A 19,386-nucleotide genomic window follows, 5' to 3' on the forward strand; every position below is an offset into this window, starting at 1 on the left:
TTTGTTATGCACATTTTTCGAGATATTGACTTGGGACCACCGCCTGTATTTATTGGGTGGTTAGTACTTCATTTTGATAGGGAACATGTTTTTGGCCGCCATCTTGGATCCGCCATATTGGACATTGATAATTTTTTTTCAATGTAATGATAGTGTTGTGATACATCATTACCAACTACATTTTTACTATGATTTCAATGCCGAAATCCGTTTTTAAATATCTTTATTCATTTAGAAGATATATTCAAACGAAAACTCTCCACCATACATTTCTTATGGACGTTTCGTAGTAACGTAGTTGATAATTGTTTTAAAATTATTTTTCTTATATCTCCAGTTCTTATTGACGCTTGTAGTTCGTTCTAGGCTTAAAATATTCAGTAATGTAAGGGCTTTCATTTGAGCTCTTGATCATTAAAATCAGACGAGTTAAAGACCAGCTACGAACCTCAGAACAATATTAAATTTAACTTTTTAGAAATATATTTTTATTAAAAGATTTATAACTCGGGTTTTTAATACGTCACAAAGTTATTTCTGGGCTCTAATTACTCAGTAAATGTTTGGCTTTAATTTTATTGATCATTAAACAAAATCTGACAATTTTAAAATGAGTCATGGGCCATAATTTAACATTAAAATGTATTTATATTGAAATTTGTCTTTATATAGCGATGGATTACTTTCCGGGAGTTATTAGGGTTTGGGATATTATGTCCTTAACTAAAGACAAATTTCAAAACAAATACATTTTAATGTTAAATTAAGAACCATGGCTCATTTTAAAATTGTCAGATGTTGTTTAGTGATTAATAAAATCAAAGCTAAACATTCGCTGAGTAATTTGAGACCAGAAAGAACTTGGTGACGTATTAACAACCCGAGTTATAAATCTTTTAATAAAAATATATGTCTAAAAATTTATATTTAATATTGTTCTGAGGTTCGTAGCTGGTCTTTAACTCGTCTGATTTTAATGATCAAGAGCTCAAATGAAAGCCCTTACATTACTGAATATTTTAAGCCTAGAACGAACTACAAGCGTCAATAAGAACTGGAGATATAAGAAAAATAATTTTAAAACAATTATCAACTACGTTACTACGAAACGTCCATAAGAAATGTATGGTGGAGAGTTTTCGTTTGAATATATCTTCTAAATGAATAAAGATATTTAAAAACGGATTTCGGCATTGAAATCAGTGTAAAAATGTAGTTGGTAATGATGTGTCACAACACTATCATTACATTGAAAAAAAATTATCAATGTCCAATATGGCGGATCCAAGATGTCGGCCAAAAACATGTTCCCTATCAAAATTAAGTACTAACCACCCAATAAATACAGGTGGTGGTCCCAAGTCAATATCTCGAAAAATGTGCATAACAAATGCATGTGAAATATGTTTTTTTAATTTGTCCAATGTTGGAAAAAGCCGCCATTTTAAATTGTGATTTTAGTGGATTTCTCGTGCACCGATTTTCGGCAACTTTTAGTATGTCATTCTGCAAACCCAACTCTACAAAATAAAACCATAAAACGTTTTCTTGCAATTTTTTTAACGATCCCTATGTAAGTTTGTTTAGTTTGCTTGGACTAATTTAGCATTTTAAATTCCTATAATTTATTAATAATAAAAAAAAATAAACTGGTTTTGAGCCCTTTATTTTAAGTTATCAGGGTTTCACGTATTATGTGTAATATAATTTGTTTATCAATTAATAATATATAAATAATATATGACATCCAGTAAATAAATAAAACAATTAATTTTTACTGCATTTGTAAGTAATACATTTATACCAGTTGCTCTGCCCGTGCTCCCCAAACGTGAAAATACTGAAGAGAATAATGTGAGTCTTAACATCTACTGTAAAAAAGCACAAAAGTTTCATACTATGGGTTATTAGAGGTGAAGCTCAATCTTACTTATTGCTTATTTTAATGAAAACTTGAGGTCGGCCAGTGGTCGAAAACTCTACCAAAAATATCAAATGTACAGACTTCTCTATTTTCACCCACGCTGTAAATTAAACATGCAAGTGATTGGAATTTCTTCCATTTGTTTTGATTTTCTGTTTATATTTTGTTGTTATTTCGTCACCAGCATGGCAACCCATATGGCCTGTCTGTTTTTTCAAAATTTTAAATTCATTCTTTGTGCTTATTTTTGAGCCTATTTTAATTTATAAAGGGATTTTGGACATCTACAGGAAAATATCTTGTTAGCAGTATGTGTAGATTTTCCCTACGATGCACACGAGCTGAGAAAAAAGGTTTCAAAGAAACATGCTTGACTATTTAATATATAGAAGATCTTGTATGTATTTTTAATTAATTATGATGCAAAACTACTCTTAATTGTAATTTAAACATAGAAAAGCTATGATAAGAATCAAAAGTGAAACTCAAGAAAGAAAGTACACCATTAAATAAAATATAGATATTATAATGGCTGATGCTAATTCAATATTTGTAATTTGATTACAATATTTTTTGTGGAAGTTTCTCATCAAGTTCTTTCAAACGGTTGATTGAAGTGTGACTTGTGGTTTTCTCAATATTTCATGGTCCTTTGGCTTTGTATATAGATATTGTGAACCACAATATTTGATTGTGAATAGGGTCTAATTGGTTACAGTAATAAAAGGCAAATTCCCTACCATGATTGAAGAAAATAACTGGAAACACTACCGTGCTGAATACTGAATAAATAAAAATATTTTTTGTGTGTATCAAAATGTTATTAGGCTAAGCTGTATATATTTTTAAATGCAGGTTTTTAAAGGCTGAAGCTGAAACTATTTTGTTTGATGAAATAGTTTTACTTTCAAACCAAACCAATGACAAATACCCTAATAAAATGGAAGTTATGTGGAAAGTAAGATGAGGATTTTAATGTTGTCTTCCTTCCCCTTGATGTCCTAATGTAAGAGCATCATCATTTAATAGCTGGTGTGTAGTTTATGTTTCCTGATAGCATTTTTATTTGTTTTGCTAATTTGAGTTGCTATAAAAAGCAGCTCCTGAAATAAGGTTCAGTTCTGAACTGAGAACAGTTTGCTTTGCAATGACATTAAACTGGACCCTAGCTGTCCTTGATCATTGAACTTTCATAAATCATCCTGGATTAGAAAAAAAACTTTTAGTTAGTAATAACTTGGTCATCTCACACCGAACTTGCTTATTATACTATTCAGCACATACAAGTCATTGTATTGAGTAAGTAATAGAACTCAATATTTCTGGAAACAATATCAGGAATCTTTGATGTTTATAAAAATTTGCACATTGCCCCAATGCTTACCAAAGTAAATCAGAAATACGTAAGACCCCTCACATCCTTCGGAGCAGGTAAATTAATAGCATGTTTGGAACACGGAAAAGGTAGGATAACATGGGGCTAAAGGGCATACAACCGGGGCCAGTAATGCAATAAGCTCATTTCAAAGAGAAATACGTAGTTGAAACAGACTTGAATACATATTATATTTCAAACATAACAAAAATACTAGGGACTTAGAGACTTGGTCGGAATCACAGTGGATAGTCAAAAGCAGTTGGTACCATGATATGGGATAGGGGGACTTCTGTAATCTCTGGACAAATGGTCTGTGAATAGTGCAAAACCTGGTAAAAACCTTTATCGCCAAGTGATGTTTTTCATTTAGTTAAACTACCATGGTTTTGAAGACCCTGATGGCTTTATTGAGTCTACAAGACCCTACATAAGGTAATAAACCCTACTATTCTAATACTAGTGATTCAGAGGCTATGCCACAATGAAACTGGAATACAAAAATGTTTGTCCTGTCCACAACAAAACCAGATCCAGCTCTCTTTTTGGCCGCTGATCTCTAATGATCTTTCCTATGACTAGTTGTACGTCCACTGATTATGGACAGTCAACATTTTTTTTTGAACAGAACTATAAGTTTTAGATTAAAATCATTACTTTGTAATTAAATTAAATTACTTTATCTAAAAAAAATATAACTTTTGTCATTGAGTAGCTGTGTGGTTATAGTGCTTGCCTTATAATCAGAAGGTTCAATCATGAGAAAAGCCAGTAGCTTTTTGATGGTTCGAAATTGGTTGCACCTCTGACCATAGTTATATAAGGTTTTCAATAAATATTTTTGACTAAATAAACAGCTAGTCATAATACCAAAGCTACACTAAACCCTTTCCACTCTAATTTTAGGCCTTCACCCCAGTGCTCTAGGTTTAATTAATTATGCAAATCATTAAGCTTACTACATATTATTTAAACTTAAATTATACTAAAAACAAAATAAAAACAATTTTTTCTTATATATATATTTTTTTTGGAAGCCTACATGTGATACGATTGCGAAACGGCCAACAACAGAGTGGAAAGGGTTTGAGGTAAACCATTCCACACTTATCTTTAATTCATTTTTCAACTTAAAATGCCCCTAGTTATGGTAGGTACCACATTAGTAGGTTTAAATAATGGTGATAAAATTGTTATTTTCAAAATTATCTCTAGAAAAAGAGCTGGTGTAACACAGTGAAACTAAGAACACTGTGTAGGCAACAATGTTGTAATCAGCCAGTCATGATTAGAGAAGTTACAGGGTTTGTCTAGTAACAATTGCAATTTGTTGTTGTTCATTGTTGTTGCCAAGCATAAAAACATGAGGTAGGTATCAAAATAATTATACCATAATATTTCTAAGGACGTGCCCGCTTGAAATCTTTTATTAATAATTAATACTATAATTAGTCCATAAATCTACTACAATGACAAACTTGAAACATCAATATAAAGTGTCTGTAATTGTTAGCTGCAGTTTTGGGGCAAAAACAACAAAGTTATATCTTATCTTCCTGGATAGGCTTCCACGGTCACTTATTCTTTAACAAAAGTGTTCTTTAACAGATTCATATTTTTCTAAAATATTCTCATAGCTTTTTTTTGCTTTTTAAAATCATTTTTAAAGAAGTTCTGTTCGCAGAACCGTAGATGCATAAAAATACCGAATGCTATGTGTGAATGGATGAATAAAAAGTAAATTACCTTAAATTTCAGTATCGCAAAGGCCTGACATTTTTGAAAGAGCATGAATCACTGAACTAATTTTGGAAAGTACTCCTTATATTTGTTGATCCCAACTAGTGATTTGTTAATTTTGACACGGTCGTTACCAGAAGTCCACGATTATCTAAAGTTGAATATTACCCTACGACCCAAAGGAGGGAATCAGTTGAGAAGTTGTGACTGGGTATTTATGTAAGATGTATTTCAGGTTATGCCAATGCCAAGATATATAAGTGTGACAATGAGAAATGCCCCAGACCTGCTTGCTACATCTCAGGGGGGTCTTCCAAGGATGACTCATTCCCATGTACGAGACCAGCTTGCAGTGGAAGGTAAGTTGATTAAGAAGTTCTTAACCCTTAAATTCAGGATGATTTTAACGCTCGCCAGACCCTGCTACGGTAGTTTTTTCCCCAAATCACACCAACCCCTCCCTCGTTTGGCCTTTTTCTGTTTGTCATAAATGTTGGTGTTATAATTTAATTCATGATTCCATTATCAACTTAGAGTTCAAAAATACCTAGAGGGTTATCTGGTTGAACTTCAACATTCAGGGTTCAAAACATTATTCAATAGTATTACCTTTTATTGTTTTTTTGTTACCAATATTTGTCTCTGTTGCACTCACCACAATCAAGAACAGTTGCAAAAGATCGAGCAAAACTAATATAGACAATGTGTTGCATTCAGTCCTAGTTCAAAATAGTAATTGCATCATGACGAACAGCAGTGGCGTAAATAATACCCCGCTGCGCAAGGGGTGTCCGATTGTCACTGCCCCTGCAAAAAATAGACGTTTCTGTGGCCACGGGAGACGAAGATGCAAGACTGAAGAATATATTCATGTTATTGCTGCAATCGCGGAAAAAAATGACATTGGTTTCCGTAACTGCAGGTTACGAATATGATGTCTACAAGACCGAGGATGATGTACAAGGACTAGAACCCTCACAAGAACTAGCCTGAATTAATGTGTAAAACAGTCCTGGACCAGAGCCTAGGGTGTGAAGGTGGGAATTTATTGAATTGTTTTTCTCAGGTTCCAACTAGTACGACATGTGTCATTCGTGGACTGCCCTGGTCACGACATTCTCATGGCTACTATGTTGAACGGTGCAGCCGTCATGGACGCAGCTCTGCTGTTAATAGGTACTTTCATCAGTGATGATCATCTTAATATAAAAAGGAATAAAGCTTGATAAGGAAATTCAATGAACATGAAATCCACACATATATTTTAACTTAACAGCACTACTAAAATTGAACTGGCAGATATGCAGATTTATAAGTATTTAAGGGATGACTTAAAAAAAATAATTTTCCTGTTTTTATACTTTTACTTATTTACTGTGTAAAATATACCTTGCTTGAATAGTTTTTTTTTTTTTTTTAGTTTGAGTTGGTACCCTCTTCTTTGATTTAGAAAAGAGGGTAAAGGGTAATACCTAACTATGACTGTGTATAGTCTATGACTAAGTTATATAACCTTTTCAAGCTTATGGGAGGGACTGTATCCTTTTGCCCTCCCAACTGTTAAGCAATTTAAAAACTACTTGTGAAATTATTTTACTTCATGTAATTGTTGATTCCAGCTGGAAATGAATCATGCCCCCAGCCACAAACTTCAGAACATCTGGCAGCCATTGAGATCATGAAGCTGAAACACATCCTGATCTTGCAGAACAAAATTGACTTGGTAAAGGAAGGTCAGGCCAAGGAACAATATGAGCAGATATTGAAGTTTGTGCAAGGTGAGATTATTGCTTGAGCTTGTAGTTTTGAAAAATGTATATTAAGTTTTGTATATGTTTTAAAGTGCATACAGATTTTTTTAACCCTCCGAGTGTCCCTTGTTTTGGCCTTAATGTCTGCCTATTTTTTGCTCATTTGCAAGGTTTTATTAAAACGGATCTGAGAAGCTGGAAAACAATGTTAATTATACTGTTCTATATATTTTGTTTGGAAAATCATGGGCTTCAATATTATACATAAAACATAAGAAACATTTGTTTCAAAAAAATTTTTTAGGTAAAAAAATATTTTTAAAAATTTTCAAAAAAAAAAATTAGTTCGCGCTCAATGAAATTGTACTAGGTGGCGTTTGCAGAGGCATCCACAAAATTGAGCGGAGCCATCAAGAGTTTATATTATATTGTTTTGGTCATACTACAGTAATACCAGTTGTTTTTAAAGCATGCGTTGCGGGTCTAAAGTAGCATTTTTACTCTTTAGGAAGTAAAAATAGATTGTATCCTCTATGGAGTAAAAATCAGCTGTTGTCAACTCAGTTGTAAATTTCTATATTGTAAACGATTGCATGAATCGAAATATGTATCGATTCGTGCTTCGTAGTTATTTTAACCTACAGTCTACAGTCTCTTCCCATAGCCTTTTAGCATTGCAGATACATTAATCCATTCCCACACTCAACACGCTCACCTTTACTACTTCCTTCACCACCCTCAACGTCGTGGACCTGTTTCCCTCTCTTCCCATAGCATTTTAGGATTGCAGATACATTAATGTAATTGCCAAAGATAGTTCCCACACTCTGCACTGCAAGCCTTACTACTTCCTTCACCATTTCCTACGTCAGAGACTTGTTTCCTTCCCTTCTCATAGCATTTTTGGATTAAAAATACATCAATCTAACTACTACAGACAGTTTTCACACTATGCTCATACTTTACTACTTTCTAAGCCATTTCCTACATCGTGGACCTGTTTTCACCACTTTCCATAGCAATTTAGTATTTTAGATACGTTAATTTAATTGCCACAAACATTCCCCACACTCCGCACTGCTAGCCTTTACTACTTCTTTCACCATTTTCTATGTCGTGGGGATGCTTCCATCCCTTCTCATAGCATTTCAGCATTGCAGATACGTTAATCTAACTGCTACAAACGGTTTCCAGTTCCCACACTCCACACTGCTCACCTTACTACTTCCTTCACCTCTTCTTATGTCGCGGACCTGTTTCCCTCTCTTCCCATAGAATTTTAAGATTGTAGATACCTTAATCTAATCGTCATAAACAGATCCCACACTCCGGACAGCTCACCTTGACGACTGCCTTCACCACTTCATACGTCTCGGACCTTTTCTCTCCCTTCGCATAGCATTTTAGGATTGCAGATCCCTTAATCTAATCGTCATAAACAGTTCCCACACTCCGGACTGCTCACATTTACTACTTCCTCCACCACTTCCTACGTCACAGACCTGTTTACCTCCCTTCCCATAGCATTTTAGGATTGCAGATACCTTAATCTAATCGTCATAACCAGTTCCCACACTCCGGACTGCTCGCCTTTACTACTTCCTTCACCACTTCTGACGTCACGGACCTGTTTCCCTCCGTTCCCATAGCATCATAGGATTGTAAATACCTTAATCTAATGGTCATAAACAGTTCCCACACTCCGGAACGCTTGCCTTGACTACTTCCTTCACCACTTCCTACATCGTGGACCTGTTTTCCTCCCTTCCCATGGCATTTTATGATTGCAGATACCTCAATCTAATCGTCATAACCAGTTCCCACACTCCGGACAGCTCGCCTTGACTACTTCCTTCATCACTTCCTACGTCGCGGACCCGTTTTCCTCCCTTCCAATAGCATTTTAAGATTGCAGATACCTTAATCTAATCGTCATAACCAGTTTTCACACTCCGGACTGCTCGCCTTTACTACTTCCTTCACCACTTCTGACGTCGCGGACCTGTTTCCCTCCCTACCAATAGCACCATAGGATTGTAAATACCTTAATCTAATGGTCATAAACAGTTCCCACTCTCCAGACTACTCGTATTTACTACTTCCTTCACCACTTCCTACGTCACGGACCTGTTTACCTCCCTTCCCATAGCATTTTATGATTGCAGATACCTTAATCTAATCGTCATAAACAGTTCCAACACTCCGGACTGCTCGCCTTTACTACTTCCTTCACCACTTCCTACGTAGCAGACCTGTTTCCCTCCCTTCCCATAGCATCATAGGATTGCAATGCCTTAATCTAATGGTCATAAACAGTTCCCACACTCCGGACTGCTCGCATTTACTACTTCCTTCACCACTTCCTACGTCACAGACCTGTTTACCTTCCTTCCCATAGCATTTTATGATTGCAGATACCTTAATCTAATGGTCATAAACAGTTCCCACACTCCGGACAGCTCGTATTTACTACTTCCTTTACCACTTCCTACGTAGCGGACCTGTTTCCCTCCCTTCCCATAGCATCATAGGATTGCAAATGCCTTAATCTAATGGTCATAAACAGTTCCAACACTCCCGACCGCTCACCTTTACTACTTCCTTCGCCACTTTTAACGCCACGGACCTGTTTCCCTCACTTTCCATAACATTTTATGATAGCAAATGCCTTAATCTAATGGTCATAAACAGTTCCCACACTCCAGACTGCTCACCTTTCGTACTTCCTTCACCACTTCCTATGTCGTGGACCCGTTTTCCTCCCTTCCCATAGAATTTTAGGAATGCAGATACCTAAATCTAATCGTCATAAACAGTTTCCACACTCCAGACTGCTCACCTTTAGTACTTCCTTTAGCACTTCCTACGTCACGGACCTCAAGCTAGTGTCGTCATTTGATTATATTTATGATTCATACCGTTTCTGTTCTAATATCTGTGGAATTATGCTATCAGCTGCATTTCTTCATCTGCTGCATTCAAAAGTCAACAGCTGATCATATGTCTTTGTTTATGTGTCAAATACTGCTTCCATAAGGATTACATTGAAACTTTGAGACCCAGTGGGGCGGATTCCTGAGAGTTATTTTTAACGCCATATAGATGTTGGCACTCACCGATATGGTATTTATCACCATCCAAAATTTGAAAACGATTGATTCAGCCGTGTAGGAGGAGTTTGCGTATTACGAAATGCATAAAAGTCGACGTATAAGAGCTTCGCTCGCTCCGCTCAATAAATTATAGGCCTATAAATATTTGAAAATAGCCACTTTGTTCTAAATTTTATGAGGATTACAAATATATAATAATATAAGGAAGTAGATTTGCAAATAAATAAGTTATGGGCAAAAAACAGATTTCAGTACATAGCGTTTAGCTAAGAATGCATAGCCTAACCATAGCTAGGAATCTGGCTGATAATTTACATCAATATCACTACCTACTTCTCCAGGATCATCAACCAGCCCTTCAAAATCACTTAAATCTTCTTATAATGCACCACGTATATCACTACTTTTGGTTTTTAACACTAAAACAATGATAAACGTAATAAAACACATCAGTCAGTCATTGGTCCGAGGTTAACCAAGCTGTTTACAAATACGCACGCCAGCTGTCTGCTACAACATTTTCGGAACTAAAATGAAAAGCGCTTAGAGACAGACCTCCGGAGAAAGCTCTGAATCTGTCAAATAAAACGATACCTAACTCGATCCAGTTCAATCCGATTTTGTCAGTCATAGAGCCTTCGCCGTAAACAGTGTTTGTGAGTCGATGCATCGACACAAAACACTACACAAAGTGTGTTATGTGTCGATGCATCGACAAATAACACTCTGAGGGTTAAATTTAACTGTCGAGGTAGCTGATTTGTTATTGTGCTGGCTTTAAAATTTGGAGGATGATGGTTCAATATGAAGTGGGATATATCCTGGGCTTGGATGTTGTCATAATTGTTTTTAGACTATTAATTAAAGTTGCAATCTAACAAAAGGTCGGTTAAGGGTGTAGCATAGAGCACAAGGGCCTAGATTTTTTGGATTTTTTGAGAGGATAGCAGGCTTACCTGAATGGGAAAGAGTCCAAACTAGCACAGGAAACACTAAACTTTACACTATATACACAAAACATTAGAATATTTCACTGTCACTGACAGCATTTTCAACTAAGGAAGAGAGAGTTTTCTAGATGTCCAAAAATCCAAAAGGTCGGTTAGGGAATGATAAGACCTGGGTTTGAATTGTTCCCTTGTAAATCGTAAAAATATCAATGCCGTTGAAACACTAAAAACAAAACTCAAAAATAAAATATATATAATAATTTTAAAAAGTTAAAAGAGTATTGCTGTGTTGATGGACTAGTCTGGTTTTACTTTCACTAATTTCAAAAGTTACTTCATATCTGGTAGATACCAAATTAACCTTAGCAAGTCTTTGACAACCAACTGTTAAGGGTATTAACTTCTCTTTCCTTATTTTATTGTTAAATGCTTATTTTAATACAACCCATATATTCAGAATTAATTAATTAATTTTATTTATCTAAAATAAACAAGTAGGCCTAAAATAAAAATAAAAAAAACTTTTAGAGAACAAAAAACTCCAATTGAGGATTTTTAAAACCAGAATGAAAAAAGAAAGCACTAAACAACAAACACACACCACCATAAATCAATGTAAATAAACAAAGAAAAGTTAGGGTGATGTCAGACGATGAAAGAAAAATGTAGTCTGACTATATGAAAAAAATAATACTGGGAAAAAGAAGAACTCATTTCAAATTACTACAGTGAGCCATAAACTAGAATAAATAATTAAAAGTAGATAAACAAATTTTAGAATTTCCAAAAAAATAACTTTTTTAATCAGCTCATCATCAGTTGGCTTTGCTACTGTATGCCTATATAATTAGTTCCTTGACAAGGTACCTGGAAAAAACCTACATAAAGATTAAACGTTAGGTTTCATTCAACTTTGGTGATTCTTTCTTCTTGAAGCCGTAAGGTTTCAAGTTTTACTCATCTCCATTCATACTTGGCTTAAAATGCCTACATTCGTATGGTCGCCATTTCATAAGAAAGTATTTAGATTAAGTATTAAGTTTTAAACTATTTTTGCAGGCACGGTGGCTGAGGGGGCTCCTGTCGTTCCAATTTCAGCGCAGTTGAAATACAATATCGAGGTGCTCTGTGAGTATATCACCAAGAAAATACCTGTGCCGATGAGAGACTTCACTTCTCCGCCACGTCTCATTGTCATCAGATCGTTCGACGTCAACAAACCCGGTTGTGAAGTTGATGACCTCAAAGGAGGAGTTGCGGGAGGCAGTATTCTGAGGGGTGTCCTGAAGGTACCTTTTTATGTATTACAGCCAGTTTGAGCAGTTGATTAATAGCATAAACAAATTAACTCTACCCTACTACCCTTGCCTTTGGTTGGGTAGAGCGCAACTTTGGCCCCAGGTTAAAATCTTGTCATGACAAATTGATTTTATCTAAATGATAATACCACAACCCCTAAAAGCCTAACCTGAAGTAATATATAAAACAGTTCCGGGCTAAAGCCTAGCGTCCTAGCATGTAAAGGTGAAACTGTAAATAAAATTATCCTTGTCTAGTAATACGATGGCTCAATTATTTGTAAAAAATAGTAGCTACTGGAAACTGGAACACAACATTTCAATTCCAAGAAATGTCCAAATATTCTAATTGGGAATTTGTTCAAAGAGTTTTGGTTTACTAAATTGATCAGAGAAAAATTGAAAATTCATTTTTCTACCACCTCTTTAAAAAAGTTCTACACCAAGACGTTATTAATTTAGTTTATTTTAACTACACAAATAACCTTGACATTTGGATTTAAATTTACATTTTTTTAATCAGATCCATGACATGACTGGACTGTATCAATGATAAAAATACTCCAGTCTCATTTACCTGACTCACAATTGAATTGGTCAACAATTCTGTTTAGTCTTTTACCCGAACGTCTTGCGTTGCTGCATGGATATAGATACTCATACATTATTGAAGACTTTGTGGTTGTACTGGTAGTTTATGGTCTTGTTGCGTAGGTTGGAATGGAGATTGAGGTACGTCCAGGATTGGTGTCCAAGGACAGTGAAGGCAAGCTGACATGCCGCCCGATTTTCTCCAGGATCGTATCGCTTTTTGCCGAACAAAATGAACTTCAATTCGCTGTTCCTGGTGGATTAATTGGTGAGTACGTTTGTAACAGAAAAATCCCCATTCTTCATTCATTCAATAATTTCCCTTTCAACCCGAATGCATCATATGACAGGCATCTGTGTTAATCAAAGATTTATTTATTCAGTTAAAAATGTTTACCTTTTTTACCTCTTATTTACAAATTGGCATTAATGGTTAAAAGTGATTTCGGCACATTCATGGACTGTCAACAATCTCATCCACATTACACAAGATTCAAAAATATTATAAAACCAGTTCAACATAGGCTTAAAATCTTAAATTTATCTTCTCAGTATATGGGGCCAAAAATTTACAACAAATTACCCGCTGAGATTAAAAACATTGCCTCATTCTCTAAATTTAAATTATCTTTAAAAAAATTTCTTCTGGAGAGGGCATTTTACTCACTAGAAGAATATCTGGAAGATGAGTATATTTTAAAGATATTACTTCTCCCATAGGTTTGTAGCTTATTGATTCGCTTGATTTCTTTTGTAAGCTATTTTATTATTTAAAAATGTAGTATTAGACTTTGTGAAAAATCGCCTGTCAAGAGAATTGATGTAATATGATGTTAAAATGTTATATAAATGAATAAAATAAATACTGTTAATGATCCGTCCTTTAGTATGTAACCAAGGTTTTGAACCCAAAGGCTCATTTTCAAGTCTACCAAGTGGTTGAAAAAATCCTCTTCATCCCTAGACATATAACACTTACTTGAACACAAAAAAATGTATAAAGAATCTGACCAAATTGTAATACTGAAAAGCGGTTGTGTGTTGTATCTGGCAGAAGATAAGTCATAACTGAGCACGTGTCAATGTTGGAGCGTGATGTATCAGCCCCCACTCATGTTGTCTTTGTCAGAACCTCGTCTCACACTACCACTGCCATCTATTATACAGGGTGTTTATAAAAAAAACTTAACAACTTCAAACAAACATAAAACGTTTATTTTTCCAATTAAAGCTATTACATAACAATCAACTCTAGAAAATAATTTCAAGTTTTTGTTCAAGTAGTTTATCTAGCTTCAACGTATTTTACATAATTCGTACGCAATTAATAAAATCTAAATTCCAGTTTGACCAGACATGATGTACAATAAGACAGTTTAGCAAACACTCTCCTCATTCTTTTCTTGAGTTTTTGTTTGGTGTTCACTTTACTGGCATAGACGAAGCCTCGCACAAAAGGTCACACAGGGTAACATCTGGTGACCTGAGAGAACTAGATGTACGCCCATCATGGCTAATCTCACAATTTGGAAATGACCTACCACCTATTAAAACTTTTTTGCCACTCTTTCATGTGGTGTTTTTAGAAAACTGTTATGTTTCATGGAAAAAAGGAGTGCAGGATGTCAAAGTTGTGAAGGTTTTTTATAAACACCCTGTATATTGCAGTATTATAAATTAAATTGGTGGATTTGACGGATAATTAACATTGAGCCTATCAGTGTCACTAATTCCAACTCTTCGATAGTGTTCATATGCTGGCCTTTTTTGCAGTAATGTAATATTTATAACGTGAATCAGAGGCTAAACATGTTTGGCATCATGAATAACTCCACTTATAGTAAAATCTACACTTAAAACTAATTATGTCTGACAAGAGCTGCAACCTTGGTTAGAAGGGCTTTACCAGTATTGATAGTGCGGACAGCATAGTTTTAGCAGATGCGTGTCACTTACTCACCAGTTGTTTCAATGCTAGGTGTGGGTACCAAAATTGAGCCGACGTTGTGCAGAGCCGACCGTCTCGTAGGACAGGTTCTCGGGGCTGTGGGATGTCTACCTGAGATTTTCGTGGAACTTGAAATCTCATATTATCTGCTCAAACGGCTGCTGGGTGTACGAATGGAGGGGGACAAAAAAGGAGCCAAGGTAGGAACTAGTGTTGGATTTTGAAAATTGAATTTTAAGGGACATGATATATTTAGTTTTGTTGATTTGAACACAAATATTTGATTAATTTTAGTAAGAGATAATAATTTAGCTTGTTTATCCTTTGACCATGGATAAAAAAAGACATTTCATTCCCGTGTTTAATATTGCCAGTGTTTAAATTAAATGAATCTAGTTGAACTGAGCCACCTACAGAGTTTGGCTGATTTCTGTCGAATAGTTTAACCAAGCTAAATTGAAAGGGTGGCTTTATAGGGCATCTTGGCATCTCTTATATGAAATATCACAGGCTCATTGATTGATTATCTATTTCAGTACGGTATTCAAAACTCATCTATTAATATATGTAGTAGGGATGGACGAGATTGGATTTTTAGTTTGAGACGAGATTTTTTATTTCTCATAAAATTTTGAGACGAGATCAAGACGGGATTTCCCTTCTCATACACAACGGGAAATGCACGTTCGGAATTTTTACCTGATTTTGTAACATTGTTAGATGACTGTTTAAATACAAAAATAATGATAATAGGCAAGAATATTTACAATCTTCAATTAAAAAACATCAGCATAAATTTTTTTTATTAATCATGCCTAAATTATTAAAAATGCCTACGATTAGGAAACATAGTGATATCAGTTAGGATAGAGTTCAACTTATCATAAAATAAAATAAATCATAAAATAAAATATTAATTTTGATAAAATAGTTACTTGTTTTGCCTTTTTTTATAGTAATAAAACATTCCTCACACTCCTAACACTTAACAAAACTTCTCAAATGTTATTAAATAATTAAAGTAATATTTACATTTGAAGAATTAATTAAATAAGAACGCCTTCGCAAAGGAAACGCAACTACAACACGCTCCTGTATTGCGGGTATTGCATTGACTTTCTGCAGGCCTTTTTAATTTTTTTTTTTTTTTTTCTCGTCGATAAAAATCTTGGCCAAAAAGAAATCTCGTCTCGTGTAACGAGATTTAAAATTTCCTGAAATTTCGAGACTTGACCATCCCTAATATGTAGCTTTGCTCTAACACATGTAGTCTCTTCAGTATACTTTTGTGTCTTGATCACAAAAAAACTAAAAAGCAATATTTTGATTTAACTTTAGTCATAAGTATATTTTATGGCCGACTTATTTATCACTTTTGTCAGTATTATTAAAATAATGAGACATATCTCTCAGTCTGTCTGTATGTTCTTCCATCATGATCTTAAATAACTGTACTGATTTCTTTTTTAAACTACACTATCAACGTGACTATTAACTAAGGTTCAATGTGTCAAAGAACTTAATTTGTATTGTAAAGTTTCTCAGTCTACAAGTAAAAAGCCCATTGATTGCTCAGAATTTTTTATTCCAATTATAAACTGTACCTTAAAGCAGTTGTTCATCTTCTCAAACAAGTAAACCAATCTATAACTAACTCATGCTTATTTGATTGAATTACTACATTTTATATGCTATCATAGATTGTGCACAGATACAATTTGAATCCGCATAACATTCTAAACTTCTTTATTGTATGAATACACTTTTGTCAGGTGCACAAACTGTCGAAGAACGAAGTGTTGCTTGTGAACATTGGATCTTTGTCGACCGGAGGCCGAGTGTTGGCGACCAGGGCTGACTTGGCAAAGATCAGTCTCAACAATCCTGTGTGTACGGAGATGGGTGAGAAGATTGCTCTCAGCAGAAGAGTTGATAAGCATTGGAGGTAAGATAATTTAATACTGTTGAATCAACCAGGATGTAGAAGACAGTAGACTCCGATTTTCCACATGTGGATTTAACAACGCTGTGGATTAACACCGATTGAAAAATATCAAAATAAAAATTTATATTATGCAAGTTAAATGTAGGTTATACAGTGACAAACAAAATATTTGGTGTTGGCCCATCATCCCGCAGGCAGGCTACAGAGTTGTCGAGTTTACTTCACTGACCTCCGATGAGTCACTTCTTGTGTTGTTATTTTAATGGACATGTGAAACCAAGTTAAAAGGTACAGTATGCAAACTGCATAAAAATATAATAAAGGTCATAACCTAAACCAGCATTACATCTTAACTATGAATTCAAAGTCAATGTTGGCTATTTCCGGGAATTTCAGGTTATCCATGACCACTCAGCCAATCATGAGTCTACTGTCTTGATGTAAGTTAATGTGCTTAACTAGCTACTGAAGGCACACACTATTAGTTAGATGATTTGTTGTAGTTTGTAGGCCACAACCAATGGAGAAATGGCACCATAAACTTAAAAAGTTAGAATAACTCTAAAAAGTATATATCTAAAAAGAAAGTGGCTTTGTTTCTCAAACACAAGAGTAACGTGTAAAATCCAATTGATAGTGGCATCTATAACTACTCTGAGTACATTCAACAACTCAAAGTGTTTTAAAACAATGAATAGGAACCCTTTAAGAAGCGAAATGCTTGCGAAGAATAGTCACACTGTAATTTTGCTTCCGAAATGAGCTTTGCCCGGCCACTGCTACTCTAAGCTCTTTGTCTCACTCTCTGTCACTCAGTCAGCTGACTTGGCCGCACACTTGCGATAGTCTACCTAGCGGCCACCGCGTGAACTATCCGAAATTTCAATATTTCCAGACTAAATTCTTAACATAGGCATTGCGCTTCTTATAAGTTTTGTATTCATTGTATGAATGCACAGCTGATGTCCTCTATTCCAGCTTTTTAGTTATTTTTAACTAAGATATAAAGAGATCAGAAACGTCAGCTGTAGTATGACAAAAAATACATTGTGTTGCATTAGACATTCACCTATACAGTAACTCAGAACTTTTAAAGACCTCTTAAAACATTTAATACTCTAGTTAATACAAGCAATTGTTTTTTGTTCATAGATTGATTGGTTGGGGTCAGATTCGAGGAGGCGAAACAATCCAACCGACCACAGATCGCCAGTGATTTTGTAAGATAATTTGTCACTTACACCAATAAAGAGTTTATAGCACATCTGGGAAATATATTCTTAAGTTTAAATACCCACAATTACTTAATATTTGAAGTGCGAGGTATTTTATTATAATCATTCGAGGTACAGACGTTTTGCTTTCTAAGTAAAGAACAAATCATAAATATTAGTTATTTGATTTTCTCTAGGATTATTGTTATTACTTTCATACATTTTGCAGTTGTTGAAATATTTTGTTGTTGAACGGTGTTTTTGTAACCGTAGTAGTATTTTCCGTTTATTGTATATGTTTTTATGATAAAAACTCAGTGTATTAATAAATTAATTATTACACGAAAATAAGTTTTCTGATACTTGCTTCCTAAAGACCTGCTTGAAGAAATATTTTAATTTCCTTTAGAAGCGTGGTGACTATTATTTTCTTCATAATCTATGGCATTGCTTCTTAAATATTTATTACTTTGAGAACATACCCTCATTCTGGATTTCTTTGTAACCCTCATGTTTATTTCAATTTCAATTAGTTTATTATATCGCATGCGAAAATTTGTACATTGCAGTGCCTTGTATACCTCTCTAGCTGCAAGCTACTTGAGAGGAAAACATGTCTTTTACAAATACATATTGAGATGGCTCTCCGGACTATTGGTGTGATTATGGCTATGTTTGTTGGTAACAAATTGACTATGATGATTGTTAGAAGTGTTTGCTGGGAACCAGAGAACAGGACCTTTTAAGCCAGGAATTTAAGGGTGTTTGGCCGTAAATTTTCATGTCTGATTTTTTGTTATTGTTCAATTGTACTACAAATTAAAAATACAAATATATAAGAAAAAAAATTTTATTTTGAATATTAAGCGAGATATGGAGCTTGAAAGTAGTAAACTTTTCATCTTTGGTACCAATTTTCAGGGAGAATGGGTAATGGGCAAAATTGGCATTCAGGTGTGGAAAAATAAGATAATAATAACTAGCTATTTAAAACTATAAATTTTTTAAAAAGTTTTAAATTTTATTTTTTATATAATTTTAAAAAAATAAAAAAAATTTTTAAATTTTAAAATGACTGTTTGTTTTGGGGGGAAATTTATCTGTATATTGGAATTTAAAAAAATGTGATATGTTAATTCGTTTGGGCTGTGAATTCGTACCTTTGATGCCTTGCGCTGTTGGAGCACTACTCGTTGAGAGTTTGTAAATAATTTAACATCACGTAATTATTAACATCTTTTAACATTGAAAGAATACGTTTATTGTTGTATTCTAAAGCCCCGGTAAAGGCTTATAAAACTCGAATAAAGGTTTACTAATAAAAAAAAAAAATAGTTCTGTTCATAAATAAAATTATAAATGCCTGAAATTCTAACAAAATATGTACAGTTAAGAAGTATTTGCATTCTATGCAAATTCTTGGACAAAAAGTTAGTGTCGCCGGCAGGATTCGATCAGGAGACCTCCAGATCACTAGTCAGACACGCTATTAACTGCGCCATAAACACTGATGGAATCACATCGTCTCGGTACGGTA

General features: G+C 34.5%; 1 protein-coding gene across 1 annotated transcript in view; it reads left to right on the plus strand.

Annotated features, from left to right (window-relative positions):
- Nucleotides 1-17,908, plus strand: part of LOC128991507 (eukaryotic translation initiation factor 2 subunit 3-like) — a 32,910-nt gene extending 15,002 nt beyond the window's left edge. The window contains exons 4-11 of the mRNA XM_054414447.1: nucleotides 5,275-5,398; nucleotides 6,106-6,215; nucleotides 6,659-6,817; nucleotides 11,913-12,142; nucleotides 12,866-13,010; nucleotides 14,721-14,890; nucleotides 16,463-16,635; nucleotides 17,788-17,908. Of these exons, the coding sequence (XP_054270422.1) occupies nucleotides 5,275-5,398; nucleotides 6,106-6,215; nucleotides 6,659-6,817; nucleotides 11,913-12,142; nucleotides 12,866-13,010; nucleotides 14,721-14,890; nucleotides 16,463-16,635; nucleotides 17,788-17,851 (1,175 nt within the window). The 3' untranslated portion in view covers nucleotides 17,852-17,908. The remainder of the gene's footprint in view (nucleotides 1-5,274; nucleotides 5,399-6,105; nucleotides 6,216-6,658; nucleotides 6,818-11,912; nucleotides 12,143-12,865; nucleotides 13,011-14,720; nucleotides 14,891-16,462; nucleotides 16,636-17,787) is intronic.
- Nucleotides 17,909-19,386: the final 1,478 nt, after the last annotated feature.

Source organism: Macrosteles quadrilineatus, unplaced genomic scaffold (genome assembly GCF_028750875.1).
Source record: "Macrosteles quadrilineatus isolate MER2022 unplaced genomic scaffold, UCM_ALF_1.0 Scaffold_4__1_contigs__length_99947679, whole genome shotgun sequence".
In the NCBI taxonomy this organism is placed as follows: domain Eukaryota; kingdom Metazoa; phylum Arthropoda; class Insecta; order Hemiptera; family Cicadellidae; genus Macrosteles; species Macrosteles quadrilineatus.